This window comes from Lissotriton helveticus, chromosome 8 (assembly GCF_964261635.1).
Source record: "Lissotriton helveticus chromosome 8, aLisHel1.1, whole genome shotgun sequence".
Classification (NCBI taxonomy): Eukaryota; Metazoa; Chordata; class Amphibia; order Caudata; family Salamandridae; genus Lissotriton; species Lissotriton helveticus.
In genome coordinates, this window is record NC_136069.1 from 897,495,548 (window position 1) to 897,513,440 (window position 17,893).

A 17,893-nucleotide genomic window follows, 5' to 3' on the forward strand; every position below is an offset into this window, starting at 1 on the left:
TGTAGTGTAAGGTTGGTGGCCATCTACAATTGTATAGGGTGTGGGGAATGCATTTGCCTAGTAAAAAGTACGGCCAGTCATCTTCTGCACTGGAGTGGACATAAGGACTGTTGTATGGAAAATTGTGCAAATATTCTAAGCGTTTTAGGTTCTCCTTAACTTATCGAACGTGAAGAATTTTCTTGGCTATTGGTCGTGAAAAGACGATAATTCCCTAGTTTAAGTGCGGACGCCTTCCCATGCGATTTTACTTCAGGATTTCCCATACACCTCATTGCCCTGATGTTTCTCATTTACAGTGATTCAGCGCCTCCATAAGCATGCCTGGGAGTCTGATTAATTTAGGCTATAGGCACAGTCAGCGGATGCAGTTTGACTTTCAATGAACAAGGTTTGAGATAATGCGTAGGCGCTCGCTTTTTGGGACCTATACCATGAGGACTATGTTGTTTGGAGTACGTTTATCATTATTCCTTTGCTTACAATCTTTGTTACTTGGGCAAAAAGGTTTGTGCTGCTACTGTCACGGATCGCACTATAGAGTTTTCATTATAGGGCAGTGAATGTTGCTACGTGGACGGTGCAGCGAATGGTCGCATGTTAATGCTAAGGCTCTCAACCAGAATCACTCCTTTCTTGTCCTGTTCATAATGCATAGCCTATGTGATTTTGGGAGGAAGAAGAGGGTGAGGGGGGTTATTGCTTGGGCATGTTGTCACAGCACCTTTAGGGATTGGCTTTAAAGTACTTATTTAATTGTAAACTGACATCCTATTTTAGATTGCTATTAAAGATTGCTGTTACTTTAATAACGGTTCTTAAGTTCTGACGATAAAATGCAGCTGAATGCATTTTTTTACAGAGCATTTCTTTTAAAGCTATGGTGATATGATGTACGACAAATATTTGTGGCAGCTTTGATGGTGAAGTGGGGCATGTTTTGGGAAATAGTGCAGAACTTCAACAGTTCTAAACCAGATACTGCCAGTGTCACATTTCTTTTATAATTTTAAGGCCCGTTTGCATTTAGCCACAGGGGTTGGCAAACACATCGTAACATTTTATCTAATGTAAGTGTTGTGTTCTCGGCAGTCAAAGCGGTGTTCTATATGTCTGAACATCCGCCGCTACTGACCGCTGTACTTCGGGGAATGCACGCCGTAATAATTGAGGGTGGAACCAAACGTGTGTTTTTCGGTCTCCGCGTGTGCCGACTATGAGAGCTACCCACGCTTACAGACGTTTATTAACTTCGCCCACGCTACGCGGGCTAAACCAAACAGTAACTATACATGGGGGGGAGACGCAGCTATCCCCCGAATGTCATAGCATAATGGGCACAACCACATATCATGGTGCGCGATATAACATTCCTCCCCAAAATAAGTAATGACACAATAAAGAAGATAAGCAGGTGTTCATGAACACTAACACGTTATGACATTTCACAAGAACATGTACCAGTACAAAACAAGTACGACATATCTGTCCACTCAGCAGCAATGTTCTCTCAATCTGCTGGAAGGCTCAGGGTTCTTCCTGAGATTATATTGAGTACATGTCTCACGACAGTCTTGCCTCCCTGGAGTAGTCACGAAAGTTTCAGATGACTCAGGGTTTACTACTGTAGAGGGGGAACACGGCTGATCACTCCTACCTCGAGATGGTGCGGACTCATCTTCGGACCAGTCCTCCTCATCATAGTCACCAGACCTTCCATTGAGGTCTTCCAGCTCCTCTGCAAAACACCCATGATACATTTTGAAAGCTGATACATTTTGGGTGACCAATTCTAGACCTCTTTTTACAGGGACTTGGGTACCACAAATTTTCACAATGCGTCAGGGATCTTTTTCAAAAGGAAGCCGCAAATTGCTGCCTGGATGTCAGTCTTGAATTTGAACTAGATCATTCACTTGTAGCCGGAACGCTTTGGCTCTGCGTCGCTTGCTAACCTTGGCATTTGACTTTTTCCTCCGACAATCAACATCATGATCATTTATCTCATCAGGAACCTATCTGGGATGGCGCGGGATAGTCACTCACTACTCTCCCCATTGACAGATGTCCCGGAGCATGACCAGTAGAGGAATGAGGTGTTTGTCTGTAGTCCCTCAGAAAAAGAGTATATTGACTGCTCCACATAGTCTCCATTGGCCACAGCTATACCAATCACTTTGTTCAGAGTTCGCATTAAAGCGTTCCGCTTCTCCATTTGCCTGTGGCCACTTTGGCGTTATCTTCTTATGCATGATTCCCAAAGAGGCAAGGTATGATGCAGATTCCTGACCCTGAAAAGGAGGACCATTATTTGTTTTGATCTCTCTGACTAGTCCGTGAGTGGCCATGACTTTTTCTAACTTTGGAATAACTTCAGTGATGACAACACTTCCACCTCAGGGTACTTTGAGTAATCATCAATTACTACCATGGAGTGTTTCCCATCCGGTAGACTCCCAAAGTCCATGCTAACACTCTTCCAGGAGTCATCATGCTGCTTTTCAATGGCAATTGGTGCAGGAGGATTTGTGCTTCCCGGTAGCCTGGCATCAAGGGCATGACCTCACCACCTCCTTGACCTTGTCGTCCATGAGTGGGAACCAAACCTTGGTTCTGAGTCGTGTTTTTGTTTTTACCATCCCTTGATGGCCTGCATGGGCTAATCCAACTACTCTGTCCACTAGGGTCGAGGGGATCACCAGTCTGTGACCTTGCATCAGGCATCCATTTGGATCTGCACTCAGTTCATGTCTCATGTGGTAGAGGTTCTCCACCACTTTCTTTACCTCAGGAGTGAATGTTACCCCTTGACCTTTAAGGATCTGCCCCTTCTTGGTTTTCACCGCCTCCAACACATTTGAAGACAGTCATCCAGGGCCGTTTCTTGAAACAACTCTTCCAGCGATATGGGCAGCGGACGGAAGCGATCTGCTACATAACCGACGTATTCCTCCATTTCTTCAGCGTCCTCTACCTCACTCATAGTGGCTTCCCTGAGATGATGAGACAGATAGTAAGCCGGATTGCTCGTCCCTGGATGGTATTCAGTCTTGCAGTCATACTCCTGTAGCTGCAGCATCCACTTTTCTATTTGAGATGGAGGCTTAGAGGCAGTTCCGGTAAATAAACGGGAGAAGTGGCTTGTGGTCTGTGGTTACCAGGAATGGCTTTCCATATACATATAAATGGAAATGCTGGTACCCCCAATGTACTGCAATTGCCTCCTTTTCTATTTGGGAGTACCTCTGTTCGGTGGCCGTCAAAGATCTGCTCGAGAATGCCACTGGAGCCCATTCATCTTCGTCCTTAGGCCTTTGCAGAAGAACGGCTCCCAAACCTTTTGGCCCAGCATCAACAGCAACTTGGGACTACTGTTTCAAATCGAAGTATCTTAGAGTGGTGTTACTTGACAGAGCATCCTTTGTGGCCTGGAATGCAGTTTCTTGATCCGGACCTCATACCCAAGGGACAGGTCTTGGCCAGTTCTCGCAAAGGTGTGGTCAGGGATGAGAGGTCCGGATGAACCTACCACAGTAGTTCACCATCCCTAGGAAACTGCACACCTCCGTTACATTGGTGGCAGCTGGGGAGTCTTTAATGTTCTTTACCTTTTTGGGATCTGGAGCGACTCCTTCAGCAGAATAGATGTACCCAAAAAACTGCAATTGTTTTAAGAATTCACATTTCTCTCTGTGGAGCGTGAGCCCTGAGTCCTGTGTCCATTGTAGCACCTGCCTTAGTCGACTGTTAAGTTCAGGTACTGACTTGGCATAGACCAGAATGTCATCACTGACGTTGACTAAGCCAGTTAGGTCAGCAAGGAGCTCCCTGATGGTATTTTGGAATACCTCAGTCGCTCTTGATATCCAGAAACTCAACCTTCTGTACCTTCGTAATCCAACATGCATTGAGAACGTCGTAATATACCTTAATTGTGCAACTAAGACCCACTGGGGATAACCTGCTTGGAGGTCAAGTTTAGAGAACCAGCTAGCTCGGTTTAATTCCCCAATGAGGTCATCTTTGGTGGGAGTCAGATGCCTTTCTCGCTTGGTAGCCGTGTTAGGAATGCGCATATTCACACAGATTCTTACTTCTCGGGCTGTTTTGGTTTTCTGGCCACAACAAATGGCTATTCCAGCTTCTTCAAGCTTGCACAGTTCTTTTTCAACCAGGGTTCTCAAATGAAAAGCCACTCGCCTGTGTCCAAGAGTGACTGGTTGCACCAACGTATCTATATAAAGGTGTATCTGTTTGTCCTTAAAGCACCCGATGCCACTGAAAACTTTAGGAAACTCTTCCAGAATTTGACATACTCCTTCTTTTTGTATCCCAAAAGCAAATATGACAATGCCCTGCGCTTCTGCTGACCTACACCCCAGCAGCATTCCATGTCCTCCTTCCAGGGCATGACATGGGCTCCCTCAACCAGCCTGGACAGCACTGTGGTTCTCCTTCCTACCTGTTTACAGACTGCGGGTAAATGGGAAGTGGGTTACTCCTGCAGCATGAGTACCACACACGTGGACCAACGTGCGCGGCTGACGCTCAACACCACGTGGCCTCTGGACCACCCTCGTCATCAAAATGTTGTGTTCTCGGTAGTCAAAGATGTGTTCCTTATGTCGGAACACTCGCCTCTACCGACAACTGTACTTCGGATAATGTACACCATAGTAATTGAGAGAAGACCCAAACGTGTGTTTCTCGGTCTCCCCTTGTGTTGGCTCTGAAAGCTGCCCATGCGTACAGATGTTAACTTCGCCCACGCTACGTGGGCTAAAGCAAACAGCAACTATACGTTGGGGAAGACGCAGCTATCCTCTGCACGTCATAGCATAATCGACCCACCCACAACAACCACATATCGCGGTGCGCGATATAACAGCAAGGACCAGACATTCTTACCATATGAAATCCGGGCGGGTATTGCTGCAGTCCAAACCGAACCGCACACACTGGTTTTAAATGTGTTGCCTCTCTAATTATATGCTAGGACTGTCGAAATTTATATGCTTGAACATTTAATTTAAAACTTGGTGTTATCCAATGGGGCATTTTTAGGCAGTCTACGGCTATTTTATTTATACAGTGTTAAACTGTTTATTCTACGTGCATTGTTATACAAGTACACATTATCTCACTTACAAATTAAGCGCACTTTAATTCTTGCATGTTTAACCTTTCTTTCTACTCATTAGGACCAAAAAATGCTGTCATAATTGTCTTGCATAGTGCCTGAGTCTTTTGTTCTCCTTTTTGTAGTTGCCCTCATACCAGCAATATGTAAAAGTATAAAGGAGATGTGGCCTAGGGACTCGAGCTGCTGACCTTGACACCAGAGTCCCAGGCTCGGATCCCGGCCTCGACGCTGGAATGTTGATTAAGGAGGAACAACTTAAACTCCCTCTGTAAAAAAATATTTTTATATTCAGGGCCCAAGCACAAAAGCCCACTGTCGTATCTATTGTCTTGATGACATCTGTGCAGCCACTGAGCTTACCATCTTGAAACTACCTGAGGAAGGCGGTAGCTGAAACGTAGTGTAAACATATTTTTGTTCTTTGGTGAATCTATCTGTTTGAGTCACTTCTTTCTTGGATATATATACATACATAAATACATACTGTGGCTGTCGGTCAGCACTCTTCATTTATTGTTTATTTGGGTGTCATTCACATTCTACTACCTCCCACTATAGTATTTAGCACTAGGCAAAGGGTCAGCTCAGTTCAGCCACTGGTCCTCTTCACTTTAAATGATGGCATTTTGCTTAGACACAAGTACATATCTGCCAAAAATGTAGTCCACTTCCTTACAAATCTCTCCTTTCATGTCATTGTTTTTTTCCATTTATTTTTGTGATTAGTCATTTTTAGGGCTCGGCCTACGTCACCCCTGCGTCAGCAGGGGGGCGGAGCTCCGAGCTCCTTTTGTTAGGGGGTTCTGGATAGTGCAGGAAAAATTCCTCAGTGCGCGAGATTTTTCAGTAGTTTGTTTTGCCTGGTGCATGGTAATTGGTCCGCGCAGTGCCCTGTTTCTAGTAGCCTTCACGCAATAGTCAATATGTTTTTCTGCTTCAGCACTTCCGCCATATCCTGTGTGGTTATGCGCACGGCAGTGCAATAAATGAACAATTATAGCTGTCAGGGTGCTGCGGTAATGGAATCCAGATGGTCGGGCGCGTTCACCAGTCTGCCGTGAGTTTTGCGTGCGCGCGTCCCTTTGCCTCCTTTGATGTTTAAGTGTTGGCCTTTCGCCAGATGCCGGCTCGCAGAGGCCTCTGATATTGCCTCTCCCCGCCTGCTCCTTACTGCAGCCCCCACCACTGGAAACGACAGGCTGGGAGCTCACAGAAGCCTCTATATCGCCTCTCCCAGCCTGCTCGTCCTTTCAGCCCCCCCCTGGAATTGATATTCAAAGCATGCTTTTGATATACATAGATATGCTCTGTTGCAGTGAGTGGTAGATGGCGTTGTGTAGCAGGTGTAGTGTTATCAGTGTTACTTAGCTATGATAGTGCAGCAGGTGCAGTGGCACCAGTGCGGCGTAGCTATCATTGATGCAGCATGTGCAGTGGTACCGGTGAGTGGTAGCTACCATTGGTGGAGCAGGTGCAGTGGCACCAGTGTGTGGTAGATGGCGTTGTGTAGCAGGTGTAGTGTTATCAGTGTTACTTAGCTATGATTGTGCAGCAGGTGCAGTGGCACCAGTGTGGTGTAAGTATCTTTGGTGGAGCAGGTGCAGTTTTACCAGTGTGGCGTAGGCGTAGCTACCATTGGTGGAGCAGGTGATGTGGTACCAGTTTAGTGCAGCAGGTGCAGTGGTACCAGTGTGTGGTAGCTACCATAGGTGGAGCAGTTGCAGTGGTAGTGTTGCTTAGCTATGATTGTGCAGCAGGTGCAGTGGCACCAGTGTGGTGTAGCTATCATTGGTGCAGCATGTGCAGTGTTACCGGTGAGTGGTAGCTACCATTGGTGGAGCAGGTGCAGTGGTAGTGTTGCTTAGCTATGATTGTGCAGCAGGTGCAGTGGCACCAGTGTGTGGTAGATGGCGTTGTGTAGAAGGTGTAGTGTTATCAGTGTTACTTAGCTATGATTGTGCAGCAGGTGCAGTGGCACCAGTGTGGCGTAGCTATCATTGGTGCAGCATGTGCAGTGGTACCGGTGTGGTGTAAGTATATTTGGTGGAGCAGGTGCAGTGTTACCAGTGTGGCGTAGGCGTAGCTACCATTGGTGGAGCAGGTGATGTGGTACCAGTTTAGTGCAGCAGGTGCAGTGGTACCAGTGTGTGGTAGCTACCATAGGTGGAGCAGTTGCAGTGGTAGTGTTGCTTAGCTATGATTGTGCAGCAGGTGCAGTGGCACCAGTGTGGTGTAGCTATCATTGGTGCAGCATGTGCAGTGTTACCGGTGAGTGGTAGCTACCATTGGTGGAGCAGGTGCAGTGGTAGTGTTGCTTAGCTATGATTGTGCAGCAGGTGCAGTGGCACCAGTGTGTGGCGTAGTTACCATTCGTGGAGCAGGTGAGGTGTTATCAATGTTACTTAGCTATGATTGTGTAGCAGGTGCAGTGGCACCAGTGTGTGGTAGATGGCGTTGTGTAGCAGGTGTAGTGTTATCAGTGTTACTTAGCTATGATTGTGCAGCAGGTGCAGTGGCACCAGTGTGGCGTAGCTATCATTGGTGCAGCATGTGCAGTGGTACCAGTGTGTGGTAGCTACCATAGGTGGAGCAGTTGCAGTGATAGTGTTGATTAGCTATGATTGTGCAGCAGGTGCAGTGGCACCAGTGTGTGGTAGATGGCGTTGTGTAGCAGGTGTAGTGTTATCAGTGTTACTTAGCTATGATTGTGCAGCAGGTGCAGTGGAATCAAGGTGTCATAGATGGCATTGTGTAGCAGGTGTAGTGTTATCAGTGTTACTTAGCTATGATTGTGCAGCAGGTGCAGTGGCATCAGTGTGGCGTAGCTATCATTGGTGCGGCATGTGCAGTGGCACCGGTGTGGTGTAAGTATATTTGGTGGAGCAGGTGCAGTGTTACCAGTGTGGCGTAGGCGTAGCTACCATTGGTGGGGCAGGTGCTGTGGTACCAGTTTAGTGCAGCAGGTGCAGTGGTACCAGTGTGTGGTAGCTACCATAGGTGGAGCAGTTGCAGTGGTAGGGTTGCTTAGCTATGATTGTGCAGCAGGTGCAGTGGCACCAGTGTGTGGTAGATGGCGTTGTGTAGCAGGTGTAGTGTTATCAGTGTTACTTAGCTATGATTGTGCAGCAGGTGCAGTGGCACCAGTGTGGCGTAGCTATCATTGGTGCAGCATGTGCAGTGGTACCGGTGAGTGGTAGCTACCATTGGTGGAGCATGTGCAGTGGTAGTGTTGCTTAGCTATGATTGTGCAGCAGGTGCAGTGGCACCAGTGTGGCGTAGGTACCATTGCTGCAGCAGGTGCAGTGGCACCAGTGCACCACATTGGTGTAACACACTCACCACCACACACTCACCACTACACACACAACCACACACACAACAACACACCACCAGCCGTCTGTGCACGCTTTCACCAGGGCCAAACACCACCAGCCATCAATGCACGCTTTCACGAACCACAAACACCACCAGGCGTACAACACCAGCCGTCAGTGCATTCTTTTACAAGGCACACTCACCAGCAACCGTCAGTGCACGCTTTCACCAAACACACACACCATCAGCCATCTGTGCTCGCTTTTACCAACCACACACCCACCAGCCGTCAGTGCACCCTTCCACCAGGCACACACACCTCCAGGCAGCAGTGCAGTCTTTTACCAAGCACACACACCACCAGCCATCAGTGCACAATTTCTACAGGCAGTAACACACACCACCAGCCATCAGTGCATGCATCAATTGTTAACGCATCCACAATTAACTATTGTAGCAATCTCAGTATGGTACACTTTACTTTTAAACATATTCATGTAAAGCACAGCATGCCACCATTGCTACAATTCCAATCTAACTCACATAATTCCACTACACACCACATGCACACACTCCATAACACATGGCGAAAAGACATTGCCATTTACAATGCCATTAGCTCAAACTCAAATCCGAGCCCGATTGCATTTCCAATGCTTGTATACTTTTTTATTTTCAAACATAGGCACACCTTTAGATGCTGTTATTTTTAGTTTTCATTACTTTTAAACTTATGCCGATTGCCTGTTTGCAAAAAACAAAATAAATAAAAATGTAAGTCTTGAAAGGTCAAACCAATTGACTTTGCAATTGCTTATTTTTTTGTTCATTTTTTTTTTTATCATAGGTATACAGCAGCCTTCGCAGAGTTACTAGATTTTAGGCTTTGCCCCAAAAAGTGAAAGTTTACATTTTTGAAGCCATTTATGCTGCAGGTATCGTTAAATGTCCCTTACAAAATGGTACGCACACCATATACTTAGTAAAAAAGAATCCCCTGCTGTGCAATGTCAATGTATACAAACACCTCTGGGGAGAAACATCTGCATACATTTTACAGCTTGGCTTAATTTGGTTAGATTGATAATTATTTTGCAGTATGGGAACATTTTTTTTTAAATATTGAGTGGCACCGTGAGGTGCAGCTGCTCACGGACTTGGCCTCATGCTTACAATTACATTGCTATTTATAGCTGTGTGTGTGAGAGAAAGAAAATAAAATGGAGTACATTTCTCTCAATGACGACTGCAAGTAGACATAGCATCATGGTCCACCGGACAACCGGCGGGACTAGGTGTCATGCTGGCTGTGAGTGGATGGTACCAACTGGTAAAAAAAAAAACGCACAAAATGATGTATAATTTGTTGCTGTGTTGGCTGGGACTTATTGTGTGTGGATTATAGCATCATAGCTTGTGTGCGTCTGTGTACAGGTGCCCATCTACATGTGTGAGAAAGGTGCGTGTGTGTGTTTTTGCTACTCCCACTGGCAAAGTAAATGTAGGCAGTCTCTGTGACCTATCCTGTACGATAGTGCCCCCCCCACCCCTATTGTATCTGGTGCCCCCACACCAAATCCATTTCTGGTTTGCCGAAGTCCACCTGGGTGTAATGGTTAATCATTACCATATTTTGGGTATTGATATCATGGTGCCCACCTCGTCTATATTTCAGACAGCTGTTGACAGATCTTTTTTTTTTTATTTGAATCACAAGTGATTCAAACTGCTATCGAAATCGAATTTTTTATATCCATTTTTAGAGATTCATGTTTATCTGCAATCAGGAAACTTCTTTTAAAGCCTATTTAAAGGGATTTGTTTAAATGATAAGTGATCTACAGTATTTCTTTACGGTATTAAAATGTCAGTTGGCAATGTTTAAATGGGTTAAGGTATAGAACACATTCTGTTTAGGAGATATTTTTTCAAAATAACTTGTAATTTGTTTTGTGTAGGTTTGGATAAAACTGGCATTTCAAATCCTCTATCCTATTCAGTAGTTTTAGGATCGTTATTTTGTCTTTTGATTTATGAAGTGTATTAATAGGAATTGCTGATATATATTCCGTGATGCATAAGAAGTCCCCCTTAGTGTCTCAATATTCGTATAATGGAAATTTCTGACCTATCTTCGGCTTCGATGGCATGATGATCCCTATTCCAGGCATAATGCTTAATTCGAATCATATTGTTGGCATCGTTGATATGATGGTGCTCACTCCGAATTATTTGTGGTGGAAATAATTGTCATCTGATGGGCAGCCCTAGCACGTGATCGTGTGCCATGGACACATAAGGCATTTTAATTTGACAACATGTTTTGAAAAAGATGCACTGATGTTGAAGGACTAAATATATATTTAACCGAAAATGAACAGCGTGTGTTTCTGCACTACAAACTGCTGGTTTCTCATAAAAATAAATTAAACAAAGAAATAAGGGTGCATTTATCCAAAATGAAACTGACACGCTGAAGTTTGGGAAGATAATGATTGCATTTCCAAAATATATTTCTGAATGTATAAGATTTATAGCGCGTGTGCATAACTACAAAGCAAAAGTTCTGTATGTGAACAGTACATTAATGGACATAACAATAAGATTGGTTATTAGGGTTCATAAATGAAACGGGGTTTTTGCCACTGAGTGGTGATGTAGAGAGAGTTAAGAAGGTTCCTCTCCAGAGTGGGAGAGGTGGTGTTGCAACAAGCATGGAATGGGATATTCTTGGTTCTGAGGCAGTGCGTGCAGGGCTAAAGCTGGTTGCAGGGGGGTTGTTGTGCAGTGGTGGCTGGCTTGTACCAAAGTTGGTGAGGCAGGGACACAAAAAATAAATACATTGACTCACTTTAACTTGCAGCGCGACGTCCTCCTCCCTAGGTTGTCTGCTGGAAGCTCTGGATGCAGGAAACTGCTCTATCCAATCCTTGCGATGCTTTTATAGCTTGAGCAGCACCAGGATTGGAGGAAACTGCCTCACTCAGTGCTCTTAGGAGCCCTGGAGGCCTTCGCTTTCTCTAACCCAGCTGTCTGAGACAGCTAAGTTAGAGAACTTTAAAATGCGCATGTCTGGCTGACCGTCCCAAGACGGCCAGCCAAAGAGACATGCGCATTTAAAAGCACACAGCTTCCTGCTGCCGCCACTCTGCACACTGCCCCACCCCGTCCTGAGACATAGTTTGGGATGGGTTGCTGAAAAATAAAATGGTAGTCAATGAACTTTATTACCATTTTATTTTTCAGCTCTGGGGCTTGTGGGGCTGCACCGTTCAAATGGAGGAGCCGCCCCTGTTATTGCGTATAAGGAGGGGAAAAATTAAGGTGGGACTAGGGAGGGGCTGATAACTCTGAAAACACTTGCATCCTGTTTGGAAGCTGTAAACAGGAAGAAATGCTGTTCATGCAGTATGCTGGCATTGAAGGTGAATGCAGATTTGCTGAACACATGAGTAACTGGAGTGAAAGTGAAATTAAAAGGTGGAATGATGAAATGGAAGACTACTGGTCTGAAATAGTTGGCAGCTTACATGTGGGCCTGGGCTGGCCCGGGTTGGAGGAAAGAAATACATTGGGGGAATTAAAGGTTTTTTGTGTTTCTAATTAACACTAATTGCCTTGTTCTCCTTTATAAAAAAAAAAAAACTTTAAAAAACTGGAGTCTAAAAAAACTTACTCTCCCAGTTAATTAATGTGTTGTAGCCCTAGCACAAGTACTAGCTTGGTAAAACTAAAAGAGGTTGATGCGTACTAAGACTATCCGAAAAGAGTTTAGAGACAAATTAACTCCTAATGTTTGCAGTCATGATACTCCTTGAAGATAAAAATTACTGCAACTCCTTAGGAAATGTCTAATGACTCCACCTCTGGCACCCAGCATCCATGTACAATCAGTGACATCATAATTTGTAGGTTGCTGCCTACCATACAGCGCTACTGTCTGTTTTGCTAAAGACACGTCAGGGACATCCAGTAAGTTGACCTAGGAATGCATTCCGCCTGTTGCTTACTATTGGCTTTGTAGTTTGCAACTCACATTTTCTAGCTTTCTATTTGCTGGCATTATTTGCTTTAGGCTACCCTGCTCGAGTTCGTCCCTCCTGTTGCCCAAACTTTGTCTACTGTATTCTTCCACTAACTCGCTTTCTGTAGACAGGCCTTTAAATCTTTCTGTTATCTTGTCACATTTGCTGTGCATTCAAAGATGGAGGTCAATTGCCAGGTTGTGTCTTCCAGGGAGCTTTGTGTTTATTTTTATTTTTCTGTCTTCAAAGTGAGAGGTTTATGTGGGTCTGCTTCAGGAAGGCTGTATGATATTGTTTTTTCTAGTGCACAGCATCATTTAAATGTCTGTAAATGAACTGTGCTAATGATCTAATCAATACATTGGGTGAGGACATTCCACATATCATAGTTTGTGCAATGTATACTTTTATAAGTAAAACTGTAGGTGAGTGCAAATGTATTAGTCATATCGATTGATGTGTTATCTGTGATGGCAGTATGCTACCATACCTTGCATACTCCATGTTACCCCACTCCATTCTACTTTGCTCTACCCCACACCTCTACACTCTACTTTGCACAACTCCACACTATGCCACTCCACTCCACATTGCGTCACTGCACTCTTCTCTGAACCCCTTCACTCAATGCCTCTCTACTGAACACCACTCCACTCTATGCCACTCCACTTTACCCCACACTACTCTACTATGCACCACTGCACTCTACACCTCTCAACTCTGCACCACTCCATGCCACCCTACCCTGCAACACTGCTGTCTACGGTGCTGCACTCAATGCCAATCCAATCTACTCTACATCACTTCACTGTATGCCAGTTCACTCTGATAATTTCCTCTATGCCACTCTAATCTAGTCTGCACCACTGCACTCTAGTCTGATACCATCTACTCTATGCCAGTGCACTTGGCACCACTGCACCCCGTGCATTCCTCTCTGCACCACTCTATGCCGTTTAACTCAGTCTCTGCACCACTGTACTCTACGCCACTCTCATCTGCACCATTGCACTCAATGCTACTCTCCTCTGCACCACTGCACTCTACGACAGTATACTGTGCAACACTGCACTCTCTGCCACTCTACTTTATGCCACTCTACACCATAGCACTCTAGGTCACTTCACCCTATGCCACTCTATTCTGCTCTGCACTACGGTACTCTGTGACCCTGCTCTGCTCTTCGACCCTGCACCGCTCTACGACCCTGCACTCTGACACTTTACTCTGCATGACTGCACTCTATGCCTCACACTACGCCACTGCATTCTACTCAACACTACTTCACTCTATCCTGCACTATTCCACTCTATTCCACTCTATTCCACTCTATTCCACTCTATTCCACTCTATTCCACTCTATTCCACTCTATTCCACTCTATTCCACTCTATTCCACTCTATGCCCCTCTACGCCCCTCTACACCTTTGCACTCTATTCTGCACCACCCCACTCTATTCCATTTTACTATATGCCACTCCACTGCATTCTACGCCATTGCACTCGAAGGCATTCCTCTGTATGCCATTGCACTCTGCGCCACTGCAATCTACTCTGCCCTGTTTACTCTATGCAACTTCACTCTAAGCTTCTCTACATCATTGTACTCTATGCCAATGCACTCTACATAACTTTTCTCAAAACCAATGCACTCTGTGCCATTCTACTCTGCACCACTGTACCTTATGCCACTTCATTCTAGACCACTCTACTCCACTCTACTCCACTCTACTCCACTTTCTGCCATTCTATGACACAACGCCACTCTAAGCAACTTCCTCTGTGCTACTTCATGCCACTCTTTTATCCACTCTAATCTATTCTATGACATAGTGTCATAGAATAGAGTGGCACTGTACTCCACTCCACTCTGTGCTACTCTACTCTGGCAGTATACTCTGCCCTTACACCACTCTACAACACTCTATGCAACACCCTCTATGCCACTCAATTCTGCTGTACACCACTCCACGACATTCTATGCCACTCCACTCTACGTAACTTTGACACTGTACTCCCCGCCACTCAACTCTGTCATTCCACTCTACGACACACTACTCCCTCAATGATACTCCACAACACTGTACGCTACTCCATGACACTCCACTTCACTCCAAACCACTCAGTTCTACTGTATACGCACCACTCTTCACCACTCCATAACATTCACCTCTACTCCGCTTTACAACATTTCACTCGATGTCACTCTCCTTTACCCCTACTAACTTTAACCATGTTGAACGGCAGCCACTCTGGTGTACAACATTGCTAAAACATATTGGCAACGCCAATAGCTCTTGCATAGACGTGACTTATTGGCTTTGCCATTGCTTGTTTTCACCGGTGTATGCTGCCACCAAATTTTGTAGAATCAAGGGGCGAGAGGTAGGGAACAAATGTATATAAAAAGCTTTTTTGTTTTAAAAGGCAGTCACTGAAGAACGTGGCATGTTGAGTCTAGTCTTATGCTGATATATTAGATTGAAAAGGAATGTATATTCCCAAAAGTGGTGGCGGCAACACTTCGTTCCCTTTCCCCCAACCAATTTCCCCAGTGTTTAAAGATTTAAAGAATACCGATAGGCGCTTGCCTTGGTCAGAGATTTTGTTTTACGTTTTGCATTTTGGACTCTGTTTTCAAGGTGAGCCTAGACAACAGTTCATGGGAATTCAATGGAAAGATTGCAAGTAATGTTCTTTAGAATTTCTTTCACTGTAATCTACAGTTCTCCCCCTCAGTTCCAGTGGTGCATAACGCATAACAGAGTTAAAAAAACATAGAGACTAACATTATTCAGATAGCATGAATGACAGAAGAGATTGTTTCCTTATGATGAACTTCACATGGTGAAATATTTTGAATAAAAAGTTTGTCTCTGGTGCCCACTTCCTTTGCTTGCTTTCTGCGTGTTCATAGTTTCCACTTCTCTCTCTTTGGCAGGGTGCAATGTCTGTGGACTCCATAACGGACCTTGATGACAATCAGTCTCGGCTACTAGAAGCTCTGCAGCTCTCATTACCAGCAGAGGCTCAGAGCAAGAAGGAAAAAGAGAGAGATAAGAAGTTAAGTCTGAATCCTATTTATAGACAGGTTCCCAGGCTGGTGGATAGCTGCTGTTTACATCTGGAGAAAAATGGTAAGTGGAAAGATTACGGATTCCCTGGTTATTGAGAGATTTGCTGCAGTGTTAGATCCTAGGTTTGTATGGCCAATCACACCCTTGCATTAGAGATATATTCGTTGTTGGTCTGTGGAGTAAAGGACTAGAGTGCATTATCCAAAATCATCATATAAAAAGATTGGTTAATTGCATGTTGAGCTAGCTGCAGAGATGATTGTCTGTCAGTCATCTGTAATCTTTGTACTCTATTCTCCCAAATTTTATCTGAGGAAACCTCCGATTTCCTCATGGATCAGTGTTTTCTTTGGCATTTCCCTCACCCCAGGTAACATCTTTGCCCTTTTTACAAACCTTTATTCAAATTTTAAAATGAATATTAGATTGTGTTACAGGCAGACTGCAAACCATTATTGCCAATGCAAACCGAGTTCTATGATTATCATAATTCAGTAAATCAGATTATTTACTTCGTGTGGTGCTTGAGAACTTCTTGTATTGAATAGTAGTCATGATGCATATCACCTGAATGCATAATTTGTTGCTGGGAATTCCCTCAGTTCTTCCATGTATCAACAGCAATAACAAAGCAGTTGTAAATGAGGGCAGACAAGAAAATAGACGCTGTGCAATGCCAATGTGATCATAAAAACCTTGCTGATGGTAACTTATTTGAAGTATCTACTGCCCTGTGTGTTTGATGTTGCAAAACTTCTTATCCAAGATCAGAAGGGCATGAGATATGAAGTTGTCTGCTTTGTCTGACCTTGAGTACTGGTCAGACAGATGCTGAAAATGCAGCTGTTCTTGGAAACAGGAATCAGACACTGCTGCAAGCACACCGGTTTACCAAGTAATACCTCTTTAGAGTTTTACTTTCAGGTGGTAGCATAGGTGCACGCCCCGGCATACTCTTGGTAGGGGATGATGGGGTAGTGTTTTTTGTTGAGATTGTGCAGATAGCACACATATTGTTCACAATAAATATAGTGTCCAAGCAGTGTTATTCTTTATTGTAATAAATATATATTACATTATAACATGACAATATGCTATGCTCAGTAATTGTACAGGGTTGTATGCCATTGGCATCTCTATTACTCTGTAGTTTCTCTTTGTCTTAGGGTAACACCGTTATCCTGGTATACAGGGGTAGGGTTAATGCAAACACTAGAGCTATATGTGCATTGTCTAATTTTTTTCATTCTTGTCATCATAGCTCAATGCCTAACAGATTTCTGTTTAGTCTCATACATTCCTTCACAATGCCACATTACCTGGCCTGGGTGGCATTGGTTGCTCAAGTTCAGACTGTTGTCTGAAGGATGCAAAAGCGGTAGTCACCGTTCAGAGAGGGAACTGGGTAGTAGTCGCAGGTACAGACACACAGGCAGTTGCCCCGGGTGTCTGCCCAGTAGAAGCTCAACGTGACATAACGAAGTGAGGCACACAGGCTTCATGTTAGCATCCGCATTGCTGGAGAAGGGGATAACCGCAAGAGCATTGTGGAATGCATGTGATATAACCATCATTGAGAAGATCGCGGAAACTGGTTTTAGTCATTTTACTCTGATTTCGTAGTAAATTGCAGGCTACAGGAAGAAGCACTTTGTACAGCTTCTCTTCCCATCTGTGCTGCCCCTGAAGCTGTGTTGCTTAATCAAGATGTGCAGACAAAGACGAGAGAGAACTTGACTCAGGGCAGAACAATATCCAAACATGCTAGGAAGAGGTGGTTATAGCCATGCTGGATACTTATCTGCACCACTCAGTCAGGTGTGCAGGGTTGCAGCTAGTCAAACAGGCCAGAGTACTTGGCATACTGAGAAACGGCAAGGATCTATTTGGCAAGGTGGTCTACAACATCCTGCACACAGTAAAATAGAGACCAGGTGGGGCCATCAGAGCTTCTTCATCTAGACGTCTAGCATTCTGTTGTGGATCTATGGACCGCCTAGAAATGAGCACTGGGTCAAGCTTGATCAGTACTCTATCTGCAGTGTCAGTCCTTTGTAGTGGGCCGCCGTAAGCAGATCACCCAGGCAAGGCAGTGGTTGATGACACTTTACCACACAACCTGAGACTTATGCTCGGTGACATAATAAACATTGCATGTTGTGCTTAAGAGTAACAGGACATATTGTCACTTTTTTATTGACAATTTTAACAAAGCCATATCTGCTTATCAATATAAAAATATTGCATAGTTCATATCAACATACTTTTGACTTTTAAAACCTTTTAAACGTTGAGCAGTATTAATTTCATCAAAATCACTGATATTCGTTACT

At 44.5% G+C, this 17,893-nt stretch overlaps 1 protein-coding gene across 1 annotated transcript in view; it reads left to right on the top strand.

Annotated features, from left to right (window-relative positions):
• Positions 1 to 17,893, top strand: part of ARHGAP6 (Rho GTPase activating protein 6) — a 790,107-nt gene that overhangs the window by 459,513 nt on the left and 312,701 nt on the right. Inside the window, exon 5 of the mRNA XM_078657678.1 lies at positions 15,425 to 15,620. Coding sequence (XP_078513804.1) covers positions 15,425 to 15,620 — 196 coding nt within the window. The remainder of the gene's footprint in view (positions 1 to 15,424; positions 15,621 to 17,893) is intronic.